The sequence below is a fragment of the Fistularia commersonii genome, chromosome 9, assembly GCF_037954325.1.
Source record: "Fistularia commersonii isolate RoL2024-O1a breed Wild chromosome 9, RoL_Fcom_v1.0, whole genome shotgun sequence".
NCBI lineage: Eukaryota > Metazoa > Chordata > Actinopteri > Syngnathiformes > Fistulariidae > Fistularia > Fistularia commersonii.
The window spans coordinates 16,460,769-16,486,571 of record NC_141292.1 but is presented as its reverse complement, the minus strand read 5'-3'; the positions used below and the strand labels follow the sequence as shown (position 1 = coordinate 16,486,571).

General features: G+C 46.0%; 1 protein-coding gene across 1 annotated transcript; it reads right to left on the bottom strand.

The window, feature by feature from the left end:
* Nucleotides 1-92: 92 nt before the first annotated feature.
* Nucleotides 93-21,024, bottom strand: LOC147231400 (DNA repair protein XRCC4-like). The gene is made up of 8 exons (XM_086152777.1): nt 20,896-21,024; nt 17,828-17,971; nt 17,497-17,687; nt 12,113-12,279; nt 10,564-10,695; nt 10,363-10,469; nt 8,670-8,808; nt 93-1,174 (listed from the first exon to the last, which is right to left on the bottom strand). Exons 2-8 carry the CDS (start codon nt 17,967-17,969, stop codon nt 1,063-1,065), a joined length of 990 nt encoding a protein of 329 aa, XP_086008903.1. The 5' UTR covers nt 17,970-17,971; nt 20,896-21,024; the 3' UTR covers nt 93-1,062.
* Between the last annotated feature and the right edge of the window lie 4,779 nt (nt 21,025-25,803).

Sequence of the window (25,803 nt, the reverse complement as noted above, 5' to 3'; positions counted from 1 at the left end):
GCCATGGTAACTATCACCGAACGGTCGTCGGGGGCGACAGAAAATGTCTCCTGTTGATGAAGACTTCTAAAAACACACCTAGCGGAACGCGGTGACATCATCACACTTCTTTATTTAGTACAAAAAAATAAAAATAGTTTCGCGGTTTTCAGACGGAGCTCCGGAGAACGTTGCGTAGGTGGAACGTTATGCAGGAACCACCTCAACGTTCCTTTTTACGTTCTCCTGAAGACCTGGAATGTTCTTTTCAGGTGCTTTCCTTCCACGGTTCCACTCAATAAAATGAAGGGTTCATGGGGTCCAGATAAAAAAAATATTGTTCTAAAATGGGATTCTATTAAACATAGTTCTCATGTTCTAAGGTTCCTGATATTTGAGCTTCTGGGATGTTTAGCGGGTTCTCTAGGTGAGGGTTTGAACTGGGTTCTATCATGTATGCTTAAGAAGGCAATCAAGGGTCTGTTGGGAGGGTTCTAGAAAACCCCTTTGGGGTTCTAGATGTTCCATAATAAGGTTCCTTTCAAAATAGCAGTTCACATGTTCTGGGGTTTGAACTTCTGGGATGTTTTGTCGGTTCTCAAGGTTACGGCTCTGTAGGCTTTGCTCGGGCTAAAGATAAATTTGGGATTCTACCTTGTATGCTTTAGGTGACATTGCAGTGTCTGTAGGGAGGGTTCCAGAAAAACTTTTGTGGCTCTAGATGCATTTTATGGGTCTATAATGTGGTTCTATAAAACAAGCTTCTTCTGTTCAGCGGTTCCTGAATTTGAACTTTATGATTATTTGGGGGCTTTCCAGGGTTCTTTTGGGTGACTTTAGGGTTCTGTTTTTGGGGCGACACTTCTTGAGGTTCTCTCATGAGGTTCTGTATGATTTGTTGGTTCTAGTTCTGATGATCCGTGGTTCCACCTGGTTGTGCTGGCAGCTTCGAAGCAGATATCAGCGTCTTGCTCTTGATCCTCCCAATGTTCCATGAGGTTCCTGGAGGTTCTACACCACCGCTGGCTTGAGAACCAAAGATCTTTGGCCTTGCGGAGAAGGTTCCCCACTGGATGTTCCACATCACATGCCTTCAAACAGATCCTCATCTGCAGAATGTGCCGCCTCGTCCACATTGCGCGCTGGCGTTGGCATCGGCGGCTGCTGCTTAGCGGCTGCTGCAGGGCAGGGGTTACTGTGCAACACACACACACACACACACACACACACACACACACACACACACACACACACAGAGCAGGTCAGTGGGCTAATGAGGCTGGTTTACAGGAGAGTTTTCCTGTTGAGACAGGAAGTGGATCATGTGGCTCATAAGGAGTGAGACCAGAACCATGTGTGTGTGTGTGTGTGTGTGTGTGTGTGTGTGTGTGTGTGTGTGTGTGCGTCTGCGTCAAGATCAGGAGCTCGTATATCCCGGCGAAGGCGGCGCTGTGATGTTTTTAACGGCGTCAGACAGTGAGGATGAGGAGGGGTCGGCGGATCAAAGATGCCCAGTGGGAAGCAGGACGGGGCGTTTCCAGGTTCCCTTCTTGGGTTCCACTGAACTTCAGATCATTACAAAGGTTCCTTTTAGGTTCCTTGTGGAACGTGACCTCGTTAATGGCCGGTAACTTCGGGGTTCTGATGTTCCTCCGCTTTAGATTGGAGTTTGTGACGAGACGGATGTTCTTCTTCAGCCGCTTTCAAACAGTTCGAAGACCTGTCCAGCTCAAATTTGGTTCCAGGAAGTAGCCTCCTTCAGAGGAACCTTGGACTTTTTCATTCCCACGAGCAGTGAAAGGACCACGATGGGGTCCAAGTTAGACCTTGGAGAGTTCCTTGGTCCTGAAAAGTCCTTCCACATTTTGACGCTGCCGAAGGAATCGTTCCGCCAGGCAGGATGTCTCGGTTTGGCGAGGAACCGCGAGTGAAGTGGTGAGCACCGTCCAGAAACAACAGCTCAAGAACAAAACGGCAAATGGTCTCCACTTCTTCAGCGCTGGACACTAGATAGCATTCAACCAAGTCACACAATCTGCCCTTTCCTGTAGAGCCATAAAAGAATGGAACGGGCTTCCAGACAATCTTCAGAACATGACTTGATTTACCCTTCTGGGTCACATCTGATGGCCCCCAAAGTAACAATATCACAACAAGAGCACTTTCAACTTGCAAAATACATATTTTATTGCCTGTTTATATATTGTAGAGTTATTTCATTGCCTATCTGTATATTTTATATATATTGTCTATTTTATACAGTTTTATATTTGTATTGTCCAGGACTACAGATGGAAATTGGCTATGAGCTACAATCTGGTACAAACATCTCTGCCTCTGTGCTTCATGTATTTGTACACCGTCCTGATAAACTTCTAAACAAACGAACAAACAAGGCGCGAACCACCCCAACAGGAGGAGGCGGGAATCGAACCGCCGACTATCTGAGTGTTGGGGACAATTAAGGTGACTGTTTTTGGACTGACGATTGGAGAACCTACAGAGGAACCCAGGCAGGAGCTCAGTCTGACCACGTGGAACCCTGTTGCCATGGAAGGGGGGTGAGGCTCTGGGCTTCTTTGAAATCAGTACCAAATGGATGATAAATACTGCCCCCCTGCTGGACCAGGTTAGGAGGAAATAAGAGACGGGGGTTGGACCACCGCAGAAAAGGGGGACATTGGAGGGGGGCTGTAACCCCGGACAACAAGGAACCCCCACATACAGCGACGGAGCACGACGTGAGCTTGCTGCACCACCACTTTGAAGTTCAAGCCAAGCGCCTTCTGTTCGGACTCTGTTGGTGAGCGGTGCGGGCGCAGGGAGGGGGTAGGCAAGGGCACAATCGCCGTTGTTGACCATTTTGGGCAAAAAGTAGGAGCAAACGAAGGGCAAAGAAGAAGGAGGCATCCCATCAAGGGGAAACAGCGCCTCCCGATGACGTTGAAGCCATACAAGGGTTGATGCCCGATGACGTAACCCCACCACCACGGGGCGATTACTTCCCTCGCCACATAGATGAAGATGCGAACTGCAAGTCATGCTTGCGCGTCGGAAGGCGTCACGTCCAAGAAAACTAAGAAAGCGCTGATTCCGGCACGTAGCGTCAGAGGGACTCCGGTGCGCGGTCTTGAAGTGATTATCGGTGATGGCCAGGGGCGATGGCTGATGGTTTACAGAGCTTGTGCACGTGTGTGTGTGCGTGCTCATACACTTCCCTGCAACCCTCTCGGTTGAGTTCCGTGGGAACAAACATGCTTTAAGTACACAAACACTAAATCTAGAACTACCAGCGAAGAATCAGACAGGGAAGTGGCGACTCGGGCATCCAGATGTTGGAGGACCTCCAAACTTCTCCGACTTTGTAAAGCTAGCTTTCTTCCTCTTGCTAATGTGCAAAAGCTTTTTTGAATACAATTTGGGAGTTAAGGGCATGTACTCTTAGGGTAGTGGATAACATCTCGAGGAAGACCCTCGACCTCGTCATCTTCCGCCGTCAACCGACACACCTGATCCAACTGTTCCAATTGTGTCAAACGTTCTTCCCAGAAAAACCTGCGCTAACTCAAGGTGACCTCATCCCATGACATCACCATGGCGCCACCTCTGGCGCCGCGCCGCCCTTTTGAATCTCCACTTAAGGGACACCTGGGATGCTGATGTGCGGAAGCCTCCTGGGCGCCTCTCTCTTTTCAATGTGCCGAGTGACGGAATTAATGAAAACAAACAACAGGCCGGTGTGGGATTGCCAGAAGCCTGCACCCCCAACCACCCCTCCTCCGCTTCTTCCACTTCCCTCCTCCTCCTTCACATTCAGACAAAGGCTTCTCTTCAGCTGCCGGCGTTTGCCAGCTCCGAGGGAGGCCCTCCCAGCGTCCCACCGGCCACAGATGCTCGCCGGCGCTCGGTAATCAGCCCCCGCTAACGGGCACCATCGCCGACTCCTGACAGCGGCCGAGGATGGATGGCACCCCCTGCGGTTGCCTGCATGCGGCGCAGGCCACGGTGGTTGGAGAGCGCCCAGCAGAGCCTCGGCGCCGGAGGGGTTCGGCGGATTGCTTCACAAACAAGTCCTTGGAGAAGATGAGGGAGCTGGCAGGGGAAGAACGAGCCCGGTATTGTTAGGCCTTGGACGTGATTCTTGACGCCTCTTTGAGACCCGACTGACTTTGGCCCACCAGGTTCTGGTCTCCCAGACCTCCCTTAGAAAGTCTGTCCCCTGGCCTCCCCAGTGTCCACACCAGACCATAATAGCATTCAAACGCGTCCAAGAGGGTAGCTTTGCTACTCGGGGTCATCGCGGGTTCACCTGTCCTCAGCTGCACCGCCACAGCGCTAACCTAAAGCTAAGTTAACCCACCAACTAATAGAAATATACGGGTAGTTTTCCTGCTCACGCCTTTATTTAATTCTTGCTAAATATACCAGACTCTAGAAATCAGCAAGGTTAGAGAAGAGATGGTGATAAAACAGTATGAAAGTGAAGGTGTAGAAGGCGGAGGTGAGAACCACCACAAGATAAGATAAGATAAGACCAACTTTATTAATCCCAAAGGAAATTGTTGTGCCAGAGTTACAGAAAATAAAACAGTAATGAATAATAAAAAGAAAAAGGCAGAATTAGAAATAAAAATAAACTACAAACTATAAAGTGTCTCAGTGAAACTATAAAGTGTCTTAGTAAACAAGTGATAAAACTACAAGTGTCTTAGTAACAAGTGAGGTAAGGAGTGCACAATAGTATGATATGATGTTGTCTGGTTTAGGGACACTGAGCAGAAGACAGGAGGCAACAGGGATGAAGATGTGGAGGTTCTCTCTGGGAGTGAAGAGGATGGAGAGGATCAGCAACAAGTCCATCAGAGGGACAGCACATGTGAAATATACCGGAGACAAAGTCACACGGCAACGGTTTGGACTTGTGCGGAGGAAGGAGAGTGAAGATCTGGGTAGAAGATGCTGAGGTTCTAAGCATACAGGAAGACCACGGAGATGTAGGGGTGGAGGAAAACAGGGCAGATGGAGGCAGGTGATTGGCTGTGCAACCCCAAAGAAGATGGAGGAGGAGATATTATATCTCGACACCTTTGATGGAACTACCTTTGAGAAGCCGACGTAGCTTGTTGTGAAAACATACCGAGGTTTGTGGCAAAAACTCGAGTTTGTGCTTCAGAACGGGTAAAATGTAGCTGCCACAAAGTTCAAAACATAAACGTATCATAAAATGAGTATGCAGGGGATTCGTTCTTCAAGAGCGTCAAAGGTCCGAAGGTAAGAGATTCCCACCGCTGACATCGAGGTACAGCTGCGAGCTACTCATATAGAAAAATATACTCTCTGTGAGATGTTTCAGAAGGTTCTAGAGGAGAGCCAATCAAATCGGAGGCGTCGCAGCTCTCCATATGAGGCATTTCAGCAAGGAAGCGTTATCTTCATCCGCAGTGACTGGAGGTAAACATGGAGTGGACCAATGGTTTTGGCCTTTACCAGCATTTGCATTGACATCTGCGATGGTCCGTTCCATAGCCACGATGGTATGTCCTACCCGTGGCCCTGGTTTCCTGCAATATTTCCCCTTCCTCCTCATGTTCCTCCATCGGAGAGCTTCTCCGGGTCCCCTAGTCCACTATGAGGCCTTCGCAGGATCTTATCTTCTCGGTAACAGCTTTATTGACCAAGTATGTTCACACGTACAAGGAATTCGGCTCCAGTTGCAAGTTACACCTCGGACTGTCGCGGTATCTCAGGAGTGTTCCCGGACCTAGGAGCCCACTCTCACTCCGAACCCTCGCCTAGGTGTTCAGCAGATTATTTGACAGCTGGAACATACATATTTTCCAACGACGCTAACTCCTCTTACTCGTGATTATACACCTCGAAATCGGCCACGGAGATCTTAGGAATACTGACGCCTCCGTCTGCTGTTTGGCACTCTCTCATTAGTGGAGCGGCGTGTTCGTAAAACCTTCATAAAAACCCCGGGTGGAAGAGGTCCCTCTCCCGAGGCGACATCCTCCGCCCCAGCTGGCCCCCGCCTGGAGCCTCCACAGCGTCTTCTGGACGGGTAAGGAGATAAAGCGGGGGCCAGGCTGGGCGGCCGGACCGGGAGGACACCCGTAAAGCCCGACCTGCCCTGGAGGGTTTCAGCTGGGCTTTCTGGAAACTTCTCCTCTACCTTTCTATTTTAACCCTTTGAGGTGGTGTCTTCTGGGCACATGTTTGATGTTTTGGAGAGAAGGTCAGAGAAGCCAGACGGAGATGGTTGGGTCATCTACAGAGGAGGGATAGTGAACACATTGATCGATGGACTCTGGAATTGGAGCTGCCAGGCAGGAGATTTACTGATGTACCGAGAGAAGATATGAAGCTAGTTGGTGTGAGAGAGGAGGATCCAGAAAATAGGGTTAGATGGAGAAGGTTGATTCACTGTGGTGACCTCTGAAGGGAAAAGGCCAAAGGAAAAGAAGAAGAAGGTGGTGTCTTCTTCAAGACGGAACTGTCCATCGCCCTTCGGATCAGCGAGCTTTCGCACTCATGTCTTTGACAAGGTGCGACAAAAGGAACCAGAAGGACTGTGAAGAAACAAGTTTTGGGGTTCCACCTCACCACGCCGAGATGAGTCCCTTTGTCACTGAAGGAACTTTGTGCGGTTCCAAAAAACCTTTTCAGGAACGAGGTCGTTTTTGCCCCGGACCTCCTAGTTCCTACTTCTTGTAGGATGTGAGATGGGAATAACTGACAAGCAAGGAGGTTCCAGGTTATGATCGGTCGAGTTCTCCCCATGTTCTCAGGCCTGTTCTAGAACCATCTGAACGCTGACTCAGAAGCAGGGTCTCTTTATGGATCCGTAGGAACTGACATGACGTAGGTACTTGGTGACTAGTGGAACTCTTAAGCCACGTCCATTAGCAGATACCAGATGTTCCCATATGGACAGAGGAGCGCCATCTTTAAAAACGATTACGGTCACTGGGCGGCTTTTTTCTTTCAATTAAATTCGACAAAAGCGGCGAGAAATAGAGCAGCAAAGAGGGGTTTCCAGAGCTCACAGAGAAATGTCAACATTTTGGCCAAAATAAGTCTGGCGTTAGCGCCGGCTAACAGAGAGAAGCTAAAAACAATTCAACCCATCTGATAGTCCATGGTTATTATCCCCGCCATGCAGAACATGAACACTTTTGGCAGCCTTGCTCTTCTTGCTGTCCTGGCATCTTCCTCTTCTTCGGTGTTTGCTTTTAAATATTGGGACACAGGTTCCTTCAGGGAATGTGAAACTAAAATGATCTCTTGGAGGAGGAAGGTACAGTATACCCTTGTTTTTGGCGGGGGCGACGTTCCAAAAAGAACGGCAAAATCCGTGAAGTAGAAACCTTTATTTTTTTTTTTTACAATTATCATACGAGTATCATCCACCTCTTCCCTGTCAGCAAAGTTTTGATACAGTATTCTCGCTTTTGTGCAGATAACGTTTGTATCAAACGTAATTTTTTCCTGTAGTCATTAATCCACAGAGCTAATGCAGACTCCATCCTCACCATGTTCTTGTTGCGGACAGTTGCAACCCTTTTTGCATCCTTATTAAAACTTATCGCTGCTGTCGTCCTTATGTTTTTTTCTTCCTTCTTAATGGAACGGACGGAAGATTCATTCATTCCGTAATGCCGACCTGCAGCCGCATAGCTTTTAGCTTCCCTTAGCATGTCCAGAAGTTTAACTTTATCTGCCATAGATAGCATCTTCCGCTGCCTTTTGGGCCCTTTTGTCGCTCCAGAGCGTTTTGTCAACATTATGGGTTTTAGAGAAACTCGAAATTGCGAGAGAATTTGCACGTACGTCATGTAAATTCGTCAAGCTGTTTTACGTACGTGTACATATTAAACTGCGACGTTATTGACGCACAGGTAGAGAAGAAGCGGAGTGACATTTTAGCCAATCAGAATGCAGAACACAATGCACCATGCAAATCCAGGAAGTAGCGAAACCGTGAAAAGTAAACCGCGTTATAGCGAGGGATCACTGTAGTGCCTGAAACTTACCTGGACACACTTCCGTCTGAAAGCGGTTTTCATTACATGCAAACTACAAACCATTGGTGGATCATGACTTGTATCTTCTTTTGAAGATGAGCCGCTCTGTCTGCCGTCTTTTTGCAGGGTCTTCCTGCTTAGACTTACATTCGGGCTCCGGGAAGGATTTGGATGACAATACCTCCCTGGGTCTTTGTGGACGTTTTGGGTTTAGTCTACATCCCCAACCCCCACCCCCGTGAAAATCACACATCCCTCCGCAGGTTTACCCAGGAGACTGCGGGTCAACGGGGGGTTTACGGCCTGCAGCGAGCATACCGCCAGCCTCCGCATCTGCGGCGTACGTACTTCCCGGGAATCTCCTTGAATGGAGGGTAAAGGAGATTCCCGGTGGGGTGTCATTGTGGGGGATTCAACGCTGTTTGATTTTCCCGTTGAGCTCGGTACCACGTTCCCTTCTCTTGTTTGAACCCCTTTGCGTATAAACAAAGCTGGAGTCGGGGAGGAGAGGAGCCGCCGGCTAACTCAATTAGAGATGTTTTATTAGCCGCCAGTAAAAAGTGTGTTTACGCCGACGTGGCGTTCGCTCGCAGTGGGAGTATCTACGCGCCCATTCAAGTGCACGACACGTTAAACTGATAACGAATACTTCCCCGCGGTTACCTGCGTGTTTTCTGCGGGGGGTTGCGCTTCGACGCCACGTCCGAGTCGCCGAGGTGACGGAGGCGGCGCTTGCGGCAGGGCGCCACGTCTGTCAGGTCACTCAGGCCAACGTCGTCCAATGGGCTGGGAGAGGAGGCACCTGAGGGGAGAAACACAACGTCAACGTTCATTCTTACGCTGATGACACCCTGCTCTATAGAACCCCTCCAAACCAAAGTCCTCTCCTTCGCCATCTTCATCAAGGTCGGGTCACAGTTCCCCTGAGGAGGTTCCCGAACTCGCCAACTTGTCGGCGCGACCCTCGGTTCAGGGAGTCACCCTAGACCTGTGGTGTATCTCCAGTTCCATATTAACATCTCCAAGTCCACCGATCTTTATGTTAAATATCAACAGACTCTGTCCATAGCCTGGTCACCTCCTTCTGCGCCCTGGAGAACCTCGATCCTTCAGCAGCTCCACAGGCCGCCCACAGAACCTCAAGATAAATGCATCCATACCCGTCCCAACCTCCTTTTTATTCGATTTTTATTCATTTATTGTAACGTCACTTCCTGTTTATAAAGGTGCCCACAAATTAAATTTTAATATTTCAGTTTTTTTTGTTTTTTTTTTTCAGTTAAATTCTAACCAATTTCTGGGAATTTCTGTCCATAATTTATTTGTTTTTTAAATTAACTTTATAAAAGTGAACAAAAAACAGTAAGAGTTAGATTGAACTACAAATATGGAGGCCACTTGTCGGCCATGTTTGTTTACCCTCCGCGGCTTTCATAGTCATGGCTGCTTTTGTGATGCGTTCATTCTTGAATTGGAAATAAAAAAAAATTATTCTTGAAAAATTAATCTATTTTATCATTTTTATTCGCTGTTTTTTTCACATTTCCTGCTGACCGTCACGGAATTTCGGTGGTTTTATTTTAATATTCTGTTATAATATGACATTACAAAATGTGTTAACAATTATTTTAATGAGCCCCTTAAATGGAATCTTATTTTTGTGTGGAAAAATAATTATAAAATAAAAACTTCCATGAGCCAGTCATTAATCATATTTTCTACTTTTAATTCCAGTAATGTTTAAAAAAGCTAAAAAAAAGAATAATTATTTGTTGTTTTGTTTCCAGCGCTCTCAGCGAGAACAAACGCTGCCTGTATCTGGTCGCCAACGGCGACCGGCTGACTCATTGTCGTGGCAACGGTAACAACACACATGTTTCACTCTCCCTTTTTTTTTTCCTCCCCGTCATCCGACGGAGAAGACGGGGTCACCTGAAAAACCCCCGGACTCACCAAACACACACACACACTCATGCATATGTGTGTGTGTGTGTGTGTGGACGACCCGCAAAGGTGTGAGAAAGTGGAAAACAGGGAGGGGGCTGGACTGCGAGGCCGCCGGGTGACGGCACGTTAATCAAGTCCAGGGCCGCTGCTGCGCGATGAAGGTGATGAGGAGGGGTGTGTGTGTGTGTGTGTGTGTGAGGTGCTACTCTACTCCTTGTTACATAACCCCCTTGGTGATGTCATGGCTGCCCGTGCTGCCAGACACGCACGCTCGGCTGCTGTGGCAACGGTTCGTCGAGACGTCCCGTGACGGGGCCGTCACACTAAATTTCTACTTGTGTAATTACCGTGTAATAACAATCGTTTTTATTCCATTCGAACATTTCGGCAATTTTTCCCAGCTCCATACCTCGGCACGGCGAAGCAGCGGTGGCTGGCGTCCCCTCCGGCTCTTCGTCGGTGCTTCCTCCGTACTCGTCCTCCCCGCCTTCCGGCTCCTTTCGGCCCTCTGAACTCCTGCAACGCGGTAATACACCTGTTATTACATGCTTAGTACACATTGTGGGTTATACTTCATATATAACGACGGCATCAACGACGAGGGGCTCACCGCACTTCCTGCGGCCCGCGCATGGCATCCTGCAGGCTGCGGATCTTGGCTTTCTTCTCGTTCAGCACCAGCACGAAGCGGGAGTACAGCTCCGTCTCCAGGGCCTCCTTACTACCGACGTAGCGCTTCAGTCTGAAACAGCCATTAGCCAATTGGTATTACTTGCTAAGTCATAACTATGATATTACACCTCACTTCCAGCGTGAAGGTACCGTATTTTTCGCACTATAAGGCGCACTGGATTATAAGGCGCAACCTCAATGAATGGCCTATTCTAAAAAAAATTTCATATATAAGGCGCACCCCATTATAAGGCGCATATAAACAGAAGCTACAGTAGTGGCTGGGGTTGCGTTATGCATCCACTAAATGGAGCTGCGCTAAAGGGAATGTCAACAAAACAGTCAGATGAGTTAGTCAAACAAACCTACGTTCCGACAACTCCCAAAACAAGTTAGTCCATTCACAATTCGGTAACGTACGTACCGGTAGCTCTTACCGGTATTTGTGCCGCCTTCATTAAAAGGAATGTATTTCCAACTCCATTTGTCACAGTTCAAAGCCTTTCATAAAACGAAAGCACCGAGAAGGACCGCCTCTAAATTCATTGATGTTCATGTCGCTAGCTAGCGCTGTTGCCTTCATTTGAATAGTGACCGTAGAGATGCTTCTACCTGCTGCTCTCTGTTCAACAACCCACTAATCAAGTTGGTCCTCCAACTGTAGCCATCTTGCTTTGTTCCCTCGGAAACTCTGTTTAGTCTTCTTTACTTGGTGCAGGTCATCTTGTCGCTTCCTCCACTTCCGCACCATTGATTCATTACTGTTGAATTCTCTCGCCGTTGCTCTATTCCCGTGTTCTACTCCGTGATTGATCGCCTTGAGTTTAAAATCTGCTTCGTAAGCTTGTCTCTTGAAAGGTGGCGTTTTGGGATCTTTTTACACACACAAGTGGTGAGACTGGAATTCCCCCTTTACCGCGCACACACACACACACTTAAATGGAAATGGAAATAAAAATGCGCACTTCGCGCAGTCATATATCCCAGCATGCGCCGCGCGCTACTTCTTCTACAAGAGAAAATGGAGTTGGCGGCTGCTTCTCGTAGTTGCAAGATCTCTTGCGGCTCAATATTATCCATATATAAGGCGCACTGGATTATAAGGCGCACTGTTGGTTTTTGAGAAGATTATAGGTTTTTAGGTCCGCCTTATAGTGCGGAAAATACGGTAAATGCATCTTATTGTGACAGCAGAATCTCGTGGGTTGTGAATCACAGAGGCTGAATCACACACACACACACATACATGAACGCACGCAGTTGTACATGTTGGGCAATAAGAAAGTGCAGCTTTCAGGGAAGTTCATTTGTCGTGACGCAGCGGGACATCCCCCAGGGTTCAAACAGCAGTCGAAGTTATGCTGTCACAGCTAAAACGTCCGCAGGAAACACGACGTTCTCACCTCGCCGTTCTAATTATGCTGGTGTTCTTGTATGAGGTTGCCGGACATCCTGCTGCGCAGGCATCTCCAAACAGCGGTACTTACTCGCCCCTGATGCGTTCGTGCTCCAGCTTCAGACGCCGATTCTCCTCCTCCAGATTCCGGTTGTGCTTCTCCAGGTCGCTCCCTTTCTCCAGAATGTGGAGCAGCATGCCTCGCACCGCCGTCGCCGGGTCGTCGACGATGCCCAGCATGACGGAGCCCAACCTGAACTGGACGAGTGGTGGAAAGCAAAACATCGGGAGCTGAGCCAAAATGGCACATCTGGGTCTCATGAGGTGTTCACAGACACTTGAAAGCACCTGGAGTTCAGTGACTTCAGCGAGTACCGCCAGCATCGCGCCACAGGGTCGCGGCTAGCATAAACCGACGGGCCTCCTAGCACCCAGGGCAACTATGTATACACGAGGACGTCATAGACAAGACACCGCAGGTTGACAGTTAGTATCAGGTCGCTGAGTGTTTACTGATGTGTACTCTTACGGTACATACCATTTCAACCGTCACTAGACGTCACTGTCCACATACTTCCCGCTCTGGTGTAGAGTTCAGAATTCACTCACAGGCTATGAGTTCAACAAATGCTGATGGAGAAGCTGGTGATGATGTGCATTCTAAGAAGAAGGCAGAGGTCATACCGACACCTTGTCTTTTTCTCTGCTCCTTTTGCTGGTCACGTTTGAGCATACCGTGTGGCGCAGCTCCGTTTGGCAAACAGAAGGACTCATCCATAAGCATTTAACTTTTTTGTGAAACTTCAGGCAAACTTCAGTTGCATTTTGTTGTCGCAGTAGCTGCTTCGGACAAAAAATTCAGACTGAAAACTCTTCCTCCAGGAGAACGTCTTAGGTATGCATTCCCACGGGCAGTAAGGGACCGATAGGACGTATACCTTCGGCGTTACACTCAAAAACCAACCATGGAAGAAGAGGAAGACAACCCGGACAACATGTAGGTGGAAGGTGGCCCCAACGTTCATGTTCCACCTGACGGGAGTTAAACCATGGACTATTAAATGCTGAATTGTTTTATTTTCTCCCTGTGCTGCTTCACAGTGTGAATACACCTGTTAGCCATTAGCTAACACGGAGAACGTTGCGCACAATTGTGCAAACGCGCACTGCTCCAGCGTTCTCTGTGCACAACAATGCTGAACTGTAGATAAATTAAGTACATTTATCTTATGTACAGTTCAGCTCAGATTTTATTTTGTGCACAACATAGATTTGAACGCTGGAGCAGTAGGGTTAGGGTTAGTGAGAAGCTATGCAGTAACGCCGCAGTGCAAAGCAAGCTTGAACGCCAACTCCAAACGAAATACCATTCCGTTCAAAACAAGCCGATGGACTATTTTGTGCGCTTACGTACAATTAATGAGAAGCGGGTAATTTTTTGGAGAAAAAAACCACGAAGGTAAACGAGAGAGCCCTCAAAGCTAGCTACCTTGTTGCTGAACTCGTAGCTAAATCAAAAAAGTCCCAAACTGTGGCAGAAACAAGAATACTGTCAGCTTGTAAGGCTCGAGCAAGAGCTTCTTGTGTGTCTTTCGACCATGACTGCCAGGATATCCATTGTGTGCTCATCCAAACAGACCCAGGTTTCACACTAAGTGAGTGTAAATACATTAAAAACTATATTATTAACTGTATGATATGTATTGTGTTAGAGTGTCATTTTGGTTGGTGGTGTGCCCCAGGATTTTATAAATGTAAAAAAAATGTGCCGCGTCTCAAAAAAGGTTAAAAATACCCTTTAATGTGAACATACTGACTCACATGAATGAGCTGGACGTGAAGCTACAAGGGAAAAACTGGTTTGTCCATGAATTTCAAGCAAATGCCAGAGCCTTCAAAACCAAGATGGTTTTATTTTCAAAGCAAATGTCAGATGAGTCGGATATGTACCATTCACAAATGTGTTTTTTTTTTTGTAGTTATATGTATCGTATCTTGCGTTGAAGTCAATGTGGTCCCTGAGCCAACAAGTTTGCCCACCCCTGGACTCGTTCCTGAAAAGGTTCGAGGAACTGCAAAGTTACTCCAGTGCCAAAGGGGCTAAACACATGATCAACAGTGATTTACGACCATTCACCCTCTTATTCACACTTGTGGACAATTTGGAAGTCTTCAGTTTACTTCTCTGGACCAGAACCTGGAACCTCCTTGGAGAGCCTCCTCCATCCCAGACTTCCCTTTACCTTTCTGCCGCTTCTTTTTGTTGCGCTTCGTCAAAAAGATGAGAACCCGCCTTGGAGTAGGAGCTAAAATGGAGCTGAAGGTTCACTGTTCCCGCTCCTCTGCCGTCTGAATGCAACAGTGTACTTCCCAAAAAGGTTTTCGGAACTCCCAAAAGGCTTTGGTGCCAAAGGGCTACTGCACATCGTGTTAGCGCCGGCATTGTCCTCGTCAACTGTCGTGCAAGGTTTACCGCTAGTTCCCCCGAGAGGAAATACGTGGCCAACGGGACAAATTTCTAAGACTGTCACTTGCTATTCGCTACGAGGCTCATCAGCACAAACCACAGATGCTAGTCGCTAACAGCAACTGGCGCACACATGTGTCTCATAGTGTCCAGAGTAACTTCTTCCTTCTACTCTTCTGCTACGTGATGCCTCTTTTCCCCATGGCGTGTTTTTCCCCAACCTGATGTGGAGTACACAAAGGTCATCTTCACCCAAAGGAGGAAGGACGACGCCTTCCACACCCGGCTCCTTACGCCATCAAATCTACACAGGAAGTTGACCCGGCGCCCGACAGGAAGTTGTAGCGCGGTGTTAGACGCACACATTCTAACTCCACATTTGGACAAACGTTTTGCTTCCACGACACTTGCCCTGATCAACATGTTCTCCTGTCCTGCCACCTTGTAGACTCCATATTGACCTTCCTCCGTTCTCCATGTGTGGTGTCTCCAGGTTGTCCTTCCTGGGTTCTCCCAACGTTCTCCATCTTCAGTCCAGACACGGTCACCAGGTTCATCGAGGACTCTACCATCGAATGATTGGCCGTCTCCATACGCAAGCATGTGATTGACAGCTAACCCGTCCAGGTTAAGCCCCGCCTCCACCATCCTAGTAGTAACGCTGAATGTAATAACAGCTGTAAACACTTGATAGCCTTAAACTTGGCAATTTATATTTTATTGTATTTCTTATTCTCCCTCCTTCCTACTATTATCTATTTTTTTATTATTTTTTTTTAAATAAAAAGGTATAATAACTGTGTAAAATACACACTTTTCAGTGTGTGTGTGTGTACACAGGAAAAGCCTTAATCGCAGACACGTCCTCCAATGCCTCACACTTCGGCTGGAACGCCGACACACACACAGCCAGGGGGGAACACGGACACACACACACACACACACACACACACACACACACACACACACACACAGGCCTGGTATGCAGAACCCGGCAGGTAACACCTGTAGCAGAGCGCTGCTGTGATTAGCAGTGATTAGAGGGAACCACCGCCTGTCATCATGACTCATCGCCGTGGCGACGGATGACCTCGCCGTCTTTCGCCATGGCGGTGACGCAGCCGTGCGCTTCTCTAAATTCCTACTTTCACCCTGAAAAGAAACTAATAACTAAAATAAAAAAAGGGAAAATTAAGAGCTGCAACAGGCGCACGAGGCTTTCCATTTGGTCATCGTAACCTTGGCGACGAGGCTTTCTGTGCGTGTGTGTGTGTGTGTGTGTGTGTGTGTGTGTGTGTGTAAAACGCTGCGCTAACGCAGTGAAACACTGTTCACTCTTCGAGGTGTTTCATACGATGTTTCTTGAAAACCTGTGTGTGTTTTCCCTCATTAAATGTGGTCATTGTTTCACTATAAATATTTATATTATTATTATGTAATAATTATGTAATAGCCCATAATAGCCCACCTTTAGTGGGATTTGTCAGTTGTTCCAAAGTCGATGGGAATTCAGTGCTGATTTCCATGACGTCTGACATAATCTTAGTTGTTATCTGTTTATTTATAATAATATAGATAATTATAAAATAGAATCATGATCTGATTTACACACAGTTTTCAACCTGGGATTTAACGCTAAGGGAATTCCATGCGATAATCTCTTTTTGGCTAATTTTGAGATAATTTCATGCTATTCCAATGGGATTTTGCTGCTAGCATCAACGCATTACATGAAAATTCCCTCGAGACTGGCATGAAATTACTTTAAAATTAATCTCCGGGTAATTTGTGCCATTTCTCAATTTAAAGGGTAATTTTCATGCTCTCCTCGGAAATTGTAGCTGATTTTAAAATATATGTCGAGCCAATTTGTAGCTTATTTTCAAGTTAATTTATCTTCTGAGCATTGTAGCTCACTTTAAGGGAATTTGTAGCTGATTTTAAAAACAATTTCACACCTATGTATGGGGAATTTTGTACTAATTTTGCAGGAAATTTTGACTAATTAAATGGGATTTTAACACTAATCGCCAGGAAATTAATCATAAATTTAGGGGGAATTTGTAGCTAGCATTCAAGGCAATTTTCTTGAGGCATCCCGATATTCCTCAATTCCTTAATAAGATTTCTTTGCACAGTTTACATGTCTTTGCACTTATTAGACTTCAATGCGAATGGCAAAATAAGCATTTCATTGTACAGGGAAACAAGTTTTCCAAACACTTTATATGAAAATCTTCAACTTCAAGCTAATCTTGAAGCTCTTTGTATGTAATTTTAAGGCAATTCCATACAAATTTCCAGGGATATTGTGACTAATTGTACCCAGGGGAATTTGTTGCTAGTTTTGAGATCATTTCATTTTAACTTGCAATCTGAAACGTAGACAATTTTAAGCAAATTTGGGGAAAGTTTATAGTGACTGTATGGTTAATTTTAAGATGATGTTATTCTAACGTCATGGGATTTTGTAGCAATTTTAAGGGAAATCAAACTAACTATGAGGTAATTTCATGCTAACCTTTAGGGTGAATGTTGTTAATATTAATGGAATTTGTGAGGTAAATAAGAGTGAATCTTGCTAGTTTCACAACAATTCAATGCTAATCTTAAGTGAATTTGTAGCTAAAGTTTAAGGAAAACTCAAGATAATCTCTGTGTGATTTTAAACCTAGAATCATGATATCCTTTTGGGCAATTGCTACTTATTTTCAGGGAATTTGTCGCTAATTTTGAAGCACAATTCATGCTTTCATACAAATATAGCTACTTTTTAAAGGGACTTTCATGCTAGTCTCCGAGAAAATAGTGATCGATTTAAGGGAACGTGTTGCTAATTTTAACTTCAAGCTATTCTTGGAGGTAGTAATGAGCAGCTAATTTCAAGGTATTATTAGTTAATTTCCCCAGGATTTAATGCCAAGGTGAATATAACATAACTGTAGCTAGTTATGCTAATATTACATTCATTTGATGCTAACCCGCTAACCTCTTTAGCAGAGACTCACCGAAATGTCACCCTGGACCTTCTCGTACGTCAGCGTCACGGTGTCGCAGCGCGCCGTCGGCGACGGCGTCAGGTCGAAGCTGTAGGAGGCGGAGCCTCCCATCCCGGTCAGCGCCTGCTGGAGGTCCTCCTCGTACACTTCCTCTTCCATCTCCAGCTCCGACGCCTCCTCACGCAACGCCGCCTCGCTCACTGCGACGTAGACAAACGCACACCTCGGCTCATCAAAGAGTGTAAAAGTATTTTTTTATCATAATCTGTCGTAATTAGCGTAAATCTGTCGGGACATATGTGTGAAAAGTCCAAAGGTCAAGAGGTGTGGGTGTGTTTACCTTCTCCTCTCCATGCATCCCGACCATCAGTGAGCATCAGCTGGAGCCCCGAGGATAAGCCCCGCCCCCTCCATTCCACCCGCAGGAAGTAGGCGGAGTCAGGGTCGGAGGAGGCGCGGATTTCGCGCAACGCCGTCTTCATCCCTGGCGGCGGAAAGAGGACGACGTATTTTTAGCATCCTTTCCAATTTTAATAACCAATGATCGGAAGGGGAATTCTTGTCGCCGGGCGGATTTTAAAGACAAACGACAGGGAGGTGGAAGGTGGGACAACATTAGGGATCTGCTCTGAGACCCTTCTTAATCGCCATGGTGAGACGCGGTAGACAGGAATCTATGGATTAAGATGTTTCGCAGATGACACTGTGATGAGCAGTGAGAGCAGGAAGCTGGGGGAGGAACATCTAGAGAGGTGGAGGTTCGTGAAAGAGTCGAGGTGGAGAAATGGCGACGCCGGAGGAAACAAGAGATGAAGGTTCTCCTTGCGAGCGAGGAGGTCGGACAGGAAGCAACGAGATCACCAGAGGGACCGCAGATGTTCTGGAGATGAAGTCCCACTGGGAAGGTTGGGACATGGACAGAGGAGGGATGGTGAAGATCTGGGTAGAAGGTAGCTGAAGTTGAAGGAGTAGGGGAAGACCAGGGAGGAGATTTATGGACAGGAAGTGAGTTGATGTGGGAGAAGAGGATGGAGGCGGATGATTGGCTGTGGCGACCCAGAGGAGAAGCAGAAGAAGCAGAAGACCCGTGTTGTAATAACTTAGCAGTTACACAGACAGCTGGAGCACCATAGCCGGAATCTGTCGTTTTGGGGAAAAAAAATACATAAAAACCCGCTTGGAGAAAGTGTCAAAACTCCCGCAGCTGCTCTGAGGTCATTTTCCTGGCGTCGCCACCATCATGGCAGCCGTTTACTTCCAGTGTAGGGAGCTATTTACGAGCACTTCCCATCTTCTGGCGTTGATGTTAATCAAGTCTTCTGGCTAATAATCTGCTCATTTCTGCGATTTTCCTTCTTCCCGGCTACTTGTTTCGATCGCTTCTTCAGGAGCTCCTGAATTTGGGAATGGACGCCGGCCCCCGGGAGGCCCTGGTGTACCTCCGGCGATTATGTAATTGTCAAATGTAGGTTTTTCCGCCACGTACACGAACGCGCGACCCCCTCATTAGGCCTAAGTACAGGCGAGGGTGGGGGACACACACCTCCGTCAGCTGGATGCTAATGGCTAACAATTTACGACATCCGTCACACACCTGCTTCACGCTGACACACAGACGTACGCGACGAAAAGACGGAACGAGCCTCCTCCTGGGGAACCTTTTAGCTTTCTGTGGCGTAGCAAACCAGGAGTGCTTGGACCTTCTCGTTGGTCCACGATGGGAGCTCCACATGTCACGTGAGATCCTGTGGAACCGTAAGAAGAGCCTGCAGAGGTCCACGGTGTCTGGTTCTTCTACGGTCCAGTTGCACTAAGGAATGGTTGAGTTTCTGAAAAGGTTCAAGGAAGTAGCCTAGAAAAAGCTTGCATCAACCCATCTTTCTTCGGCCTCAAATCCGAGGTGGGATCTCGGGGGCAGCAGCTCTTTTCTGCTCCCGAACCCACCGAGAGAAATGCATCTTGGGTCTTCCTCCTCCCAGGGAGGACGTCTTGAGGAGCATCTCTCCCCTCTGAGCTCCTCACGCTATCTCCTTGGGAGAGCGTAGCTCCACCAGCCGGGTCATTTTGAACTCACCTGTCGGTCCACGCGGGATCTCCTTCTCATTTTGGATTTGTTTTGAATTGTTTGTATTTGTAGCTACTTTTTTTTTTAGGCACATTTCAAGTCCTTCAACTTCTCGGCAGAGCGTTCAGTGACCGAGCTCCTCTTCTGTGGAACCACCTTTCAATCTCCAACCCGGGACGCCGAGCTCCTCCCTTAGTTAAAGATAGACTCAAAACCTCCCTTTTTTCAGGCGTAGACTGAAACCACCAAGGAGCTCCACGGAACGCCACAGGAGGTCTTTCCTACCTGAGGCTATCAGACTTTTTAATTCCTCTTCCTTCAGCCAAAGGGAATCTTCAAATCTTTGTACTTAAGACCTTAAAACACTTGATAGCCTTTACAACTTACATTTTACTGTATTTCTTATTCTCCCTCCTTCCTACTATTATCTATTATTGTTATGTTTTTGCTTGAAACTCTGGCACAACAATTTCCTTCAAAATAAAGTTGTTCTTATCGCATGTTATCTTAGCTTTTTGAGAATGCTTATAATTAGCATTAGGCTAATGCCTAGTTAGCATCCCACTGCTACGACCATGAATTACTGGATATCTTGCGAAATTGAAATAGTTGATGCAACACTTTTGCCCTTTTGCACTTTTGTTACTTTGACCCCCAGATGACCAAAGTAACAATATCACAACAATAGCACTTTCAACTTGCAAAATACATATTTTATTGCCTGTTTATATATTGTATAGTTATTTTATTGCCTATCTGTATATGTGATATATATTGTCTACTTTATACAGTTATATATTTGTATTGTACAGGACTAGAGATGGAAATTAGCTATGAGCTATAATCTGGTACAAACATCTCTGCCTCTGTGTTTAATGTATTTGTACACTGTCCTTATAAACTTCTAAACAAACAAACAATGTTGTGCTCATTTTCTACATATAATTTCTGACCTTTTTGCCCATAATTCAAGAAAACTGATTTCATTGCAAACCCCACCTGTTTGATATGAAGTGTCATCAGCTCATAAGGGAAAAGCAAGCAAGGCTCAGAAGTGGTGATATTTGACGATTATTTCTGATAAAAGGGAGTCAGAAATAATAACGGAGGTTCGAGATGACGCGTCAACACCCGCAAAACAAGAAAAGAAGTAGATTTAAACTCCTTTCAGCAAAACCCCGACGCCACAACCGATGTTTACATGGAGCACACCGGCGGTGGCGGGGGTGTGAGCTAACCAAGCTAATCATAACACGGAACTCCGAGCGTCAAAAAACGGGGTAAGACCCCCAAAAATGGGGCGTTTCCAACGGTGTCACACTCGGCGCCGGTTCAGGACTCACCTCCGAGCCGCTCCGAAGCCACCACCTTCTCCCCCGGGTTCCGTTTTGACAAGAAATCCGCAACTTGCACCTGCTAGGCTAGCAGACGGATCAGAGCGACGCCGGGATTAACGTCATCTTCCCGCGACGCTTACCCTGACGTCATCATTCTGCGACAGGTTTCGAAAGATTGGGTTTTTTTCCTTTCAATTGCTTTATTGACAACAGAGCATAGAAAACACACACACACAGCACCTAACTCAACGAGATTATACAAAAATGGTATTAATTAAAAGTTTTTATGTATGAAGAAAAATTTATACATATTCTTAAGTAGTCCCTTTACATTTTTTTTGGTTCATGGAGTTTGCGAAGGCACGCCGTTGCCTAGCCAACCTTTTAGTCCAGTGATTGTGTTGTGATTTTCTACTGCAATTTGATTTATTTTTGTTAATATTGTCACAGCCTGCAGACTGATTTATATTATCTCTTGATCATTCTCAATTAAAATATGCTTATCTTTTGGGGTTGGGGGGGCTGTTTTAGTTAAGTATTTTTAAGTATCTCAGCGGGCCAAAATATTAATCACAATAAATTTTAGCAAACATAGAATGGGATATTATTTCAATGGTCCCAAAGTGGGGAAAGTTCAATCTCAGTGGACATTGCAAGAAAAGTTATCAAAAATAGAGGAACTACGTATAAAAAATAAACAGTGTTAATATATATAAACAGGTAAGGCTTGTGTTAACAAGTACCTAAATAATATGACAATATAGAACCAGTAAGTGCAACTTGCAGGGAAACAACAGCAATACTTGTGGTAAAATGGGGTGTGAATTAAAATGAATGTATGTCTCTATATGTGTGATAATATATGGCAACATTACCATTTTTTCTCCTCCTTTGCACAGAGAAAACCATCATCCTGCTATTACAACGTATACCATTATGGTTCTTTCTTCTGATCTTTGTGCTAAACTGTGCAGAAAGAAAACATATCAGTCTGTACTTACATGCACTTTATATTTCACCTACACAGTTTAATGTTTACCGTTTAATGTAACAGTGCACTTTACTGCTGATTTGCACTCAATTATTATTATTATTACTATTACTATTACTATTATTTCGTGAATTTCACATCATATCTTCTCCAGTCCCCTGTTTATCCGATGCATGTGAAGAAATTGAAAATAAAGCTGATTTTGACTTTGAATGTATATGACGTGAACGAGAGGGTGAATGTTTGTACATCTCCATAGCAGAATCAGAATCAGAACACTTTATCGATCCACCAGAGTAAAAATAGCAAATGATAAGAAATGAAATAAATAACAGTAAAGATCAAAAGAAAGAAATTAAAATAAAGTCAAAGGTATGTTAAAAATGAGTATTTACAAGTACATGTATATGATTACTTATAGTATTTATAAATCAGGGTTGTTGCATAAAAGACAATCGGACTATTAAACACACGGAGAATTAATTTTCATATGAGGTGTGAATGAGTGAGGAAATGTTTGTATGTCTCTATATGAGGTGCAAATTAAAGGGTGAATGGATCCGCAAAGAAAATCTTTCTTGGTCCAAATGATAGCTTTTTCATTCGGCTTTCCGGGTCCTATTTTGAAAAGCGACTATTTCCGCCTTCGCCTTACTGCCGACCTTAACTCTGTTGCGCAATTCATACATTAGCTACCACAAGCTAGCCCTTGAAGAAAATGAGTCGGAAACAAAAGTCGCCAGAGAGCTTTTTGGGTGAAAACGAGCAAAAGCAGCACAGACTGCAAGCGAAAAAAAAAAGCTGCATTTAAAAGAAAATATCAAGATTCCTAATATAAATACATTTATTATTCATAATTTATTATTTATTTGGGGGGCACGGGCCGGTGTCTTCCTGAGCCGGTCCCCAGATAAATGCAGCAGGTTACTTTAAACTGTTACCAAACCAAACATGCGGCTCAAACCTAATAATCTCATACCGGATCAGCCGAGGACTAGGTTAACAATAAAACGCCATTGGTGCCCATGACCTACAGGGAACCAATGGACACTGGGCTACTGTAGGTCAAAGAAGGAGAGGTGGAAGGTGCGATCGGAAGCAGAGAGGGAAGAGGAAAGGCAAGAGTCTGGGACTGAGAGGAGGGACTCTGAATATTGGGACTATGACAGGAAAAGGTAGAGAGTTGGTGGACATGATGCAGAGAAGGAAGGTGGATATACTGTGTGTCCAGGAGACCAGGTGGAAAGGTAGTAAGGCTAGAAGCTTAGGAGCAGCTTTAAGTTGTACTATTATGGTACTGACAGGAAGAGAAATGGAGTAGGAGTTATCTTGAAGGAGAAGTTTGTTAGGGACGTCCTAGAGGTGAAAAGAATGTCCGGTAAACTTTTGAGTCTAAAACTGGACATTGAACGTTTGCTGCTCAGTGTTGTTAGTGGCTATGAACCACAGGTGGGATGTGAATCTGAAGAGAAGGAGAAGTTCTGGAATGAGTTGGATGAAGTGATGCAGAATATTCCCAGTGGTCATTGGTGCAGACTTCAATGGACATGTCGGTGAAGGCAATAGAGGGGATGAAGAAGTGATGGGCAGATTTGGTATCCAGGATAGGAATGCAGAGGGACAGATGGTGGTAGATTTTGCAAAAAGGATGGAAATGGCTGTAGTGAACACCTTTTTCCAGAAAAAACAGGAACATAGGGTAACTTATAAGAGCGGAGGTAGGATCACGCAGGTAGACTACATCTTGTATAGACGAGGTAACCTGAAAGAGATCAGTGACTGCAAAGTAGTTGTAGGTGAGAGTGTAGCCAGACAGCATAGGATGGTGGTTTGTAGGATGACTATGGTGACAAGGAAGATCAAGAGGACAAAGGCAGAGCAGAGGACAAAATGGTGGAAGCTGAAAAGGGAGGAGTGTTGCATGGTTTTCAGGGAGGAGTTGAGAAAGGGTCTGGGTGGTCAGGGTGAGCTTCCAGATGATTGGACAACAACAGCTAGTGTTATCAGGGAGACAGGTAGAAGAGTACTTGGTGTGTCGTCTGGAAGGAAAGTAGATAAGGAGACTTGGTGGTGGAATGAGGAAGTGCAGGAGTGTATACAGAGAAAGCGGTTAGCGAAGAAGAAGTGGGATACTGAGAGGACTGAAGAGAACAGACAGGAGTTCAGGGAGATACAATGTAAGGCAAAGACAGAGGTAGCAAAGGCAAAACAAATGGCGTAAGATGACTTGTATGCTCTGGCAGACAGTAAAGGATGGAGAGAATGATCTATACAGGTTGGCGAAACAGAGAGATAAAGATGGAAAGGATGTACAACAGGTCCGGGTGATTAAGGACAGAGAGGGAAATGTATTGACAGATGCTAGAAGAGTGATGGGAAGATGGAAAGAGTACTTTGAAGAGCTGATGAATGTGGAAAATGAAAGAGAGGCAAGGGTAGAAGAGGTGATTATCGTAGACCACAAAGTAGCACAAATTAGTAAAAGTGAAGTGAGGAAGGCATTGAAGAGGATGAAGAGTGGAAAAGCAGTTGGTCCTGATGATATACCTGTGGAGGTGTGGAAGTGTCTAGGAGAGGCAGCGGTAGATTGTCTGACTAGATTATTCAACAGGATCTTAGAGAGTGAGAAGATGCCTGAGGGGATGTGCAGAATTGTGGCAACTACAGAGGGATAAAGTTGATGAGCCATACAATGAAGTTGTGGGAAAGAGTAGTGGAAAGTAGACTGAGAGCAGAAGTCAGCATTTGTGAACAGCAGTATGGCTTCATGCCGAGGAAGAGTATTACAGATGTAGTATTTGCTTTGAGAATGCTAATAGAGAAGTTCAGAGAAGGCCAGAGGGAACTGCATTGCGTTTTTGTAGACCTAGAAAAAGCATATGACAGGGTGCCAAGAGAGGAGCTCTGGTATTGTATGAGGAAATATAGTGTAGCAGAAAAGTATGTTAAACTGGTGCAGGACATGTATGCTCACAGGGTTTAGATGGAGAAGGTTGATTCACTGTGGAGACCTCAAACTGGTCCCTGGTACAAAAAAGGTTTCTGACCGATAGGAACCATGATATGTGAATGAATGGCTGCATGTCCCTTTGTGGTGTGAATGAGAGGGTGAATGGTTGTTAAAAAAAAACAACAAACATGCAGCAGACTCTGGGGGTCTTGGGTTTATATATGGCCCCCCCGACCCGTCAGAGGGGGCTGAAGCAACAAGCTGCCTGCTGCATGCAGTGGCGGGGGGGAAATGAAGGGATTATTCCAAGGCAGCCGTTTCCCTTCTGCAAACACACACTCCGTCCAAGAATAATTGCTTCAGGAGGAAAAAAACGCACACACACACACACACACACACACACACACACACACACACACACACTCATGGACAGGGACTCATCTGTTGCATCTATGCGCCACGCAGCGAGGGAGGGGGGTTATGACACAGCGTTACCGACACAGTTGCCCCAGCGTTACCGTGGCAACCAGACAACGCTGACCCTGCCACCCCGATGGCGGCGCTCGTCATCCTACAAGGGGACGGCGTCCTCTACTCCCATTGGGCGTCCGAGCGCTCCTGGATTCGTAGAATCCCACAACCGCCTCTACGTCCTCCATCTTGAACGATGGCGTCCGGAGATTAATATTCCTATTTGTTCTGGAAAAACGACGAGCTCCAAGGCGCTTCTCGAGAATCGGGGGGATTTCGGCGACCATCGATCACCGAGGCCGTGGTGGAACGCCGAGCACATCTGGAAGGGGATCCCGTAAATGGTGAGAAGGTTTTGGAGGTGAACCCCTTAACGGCCCTCTGTGGACGTCCCTTGAAAAAAAGAGGTTTCTCTGATAGCGAAAGTCAACAAACCCGGAGTCCAGCAGCCTGGGATTTGTTTATACTGGCGCCCGGACGGCGTGGTCGTGAGACGGGGCCT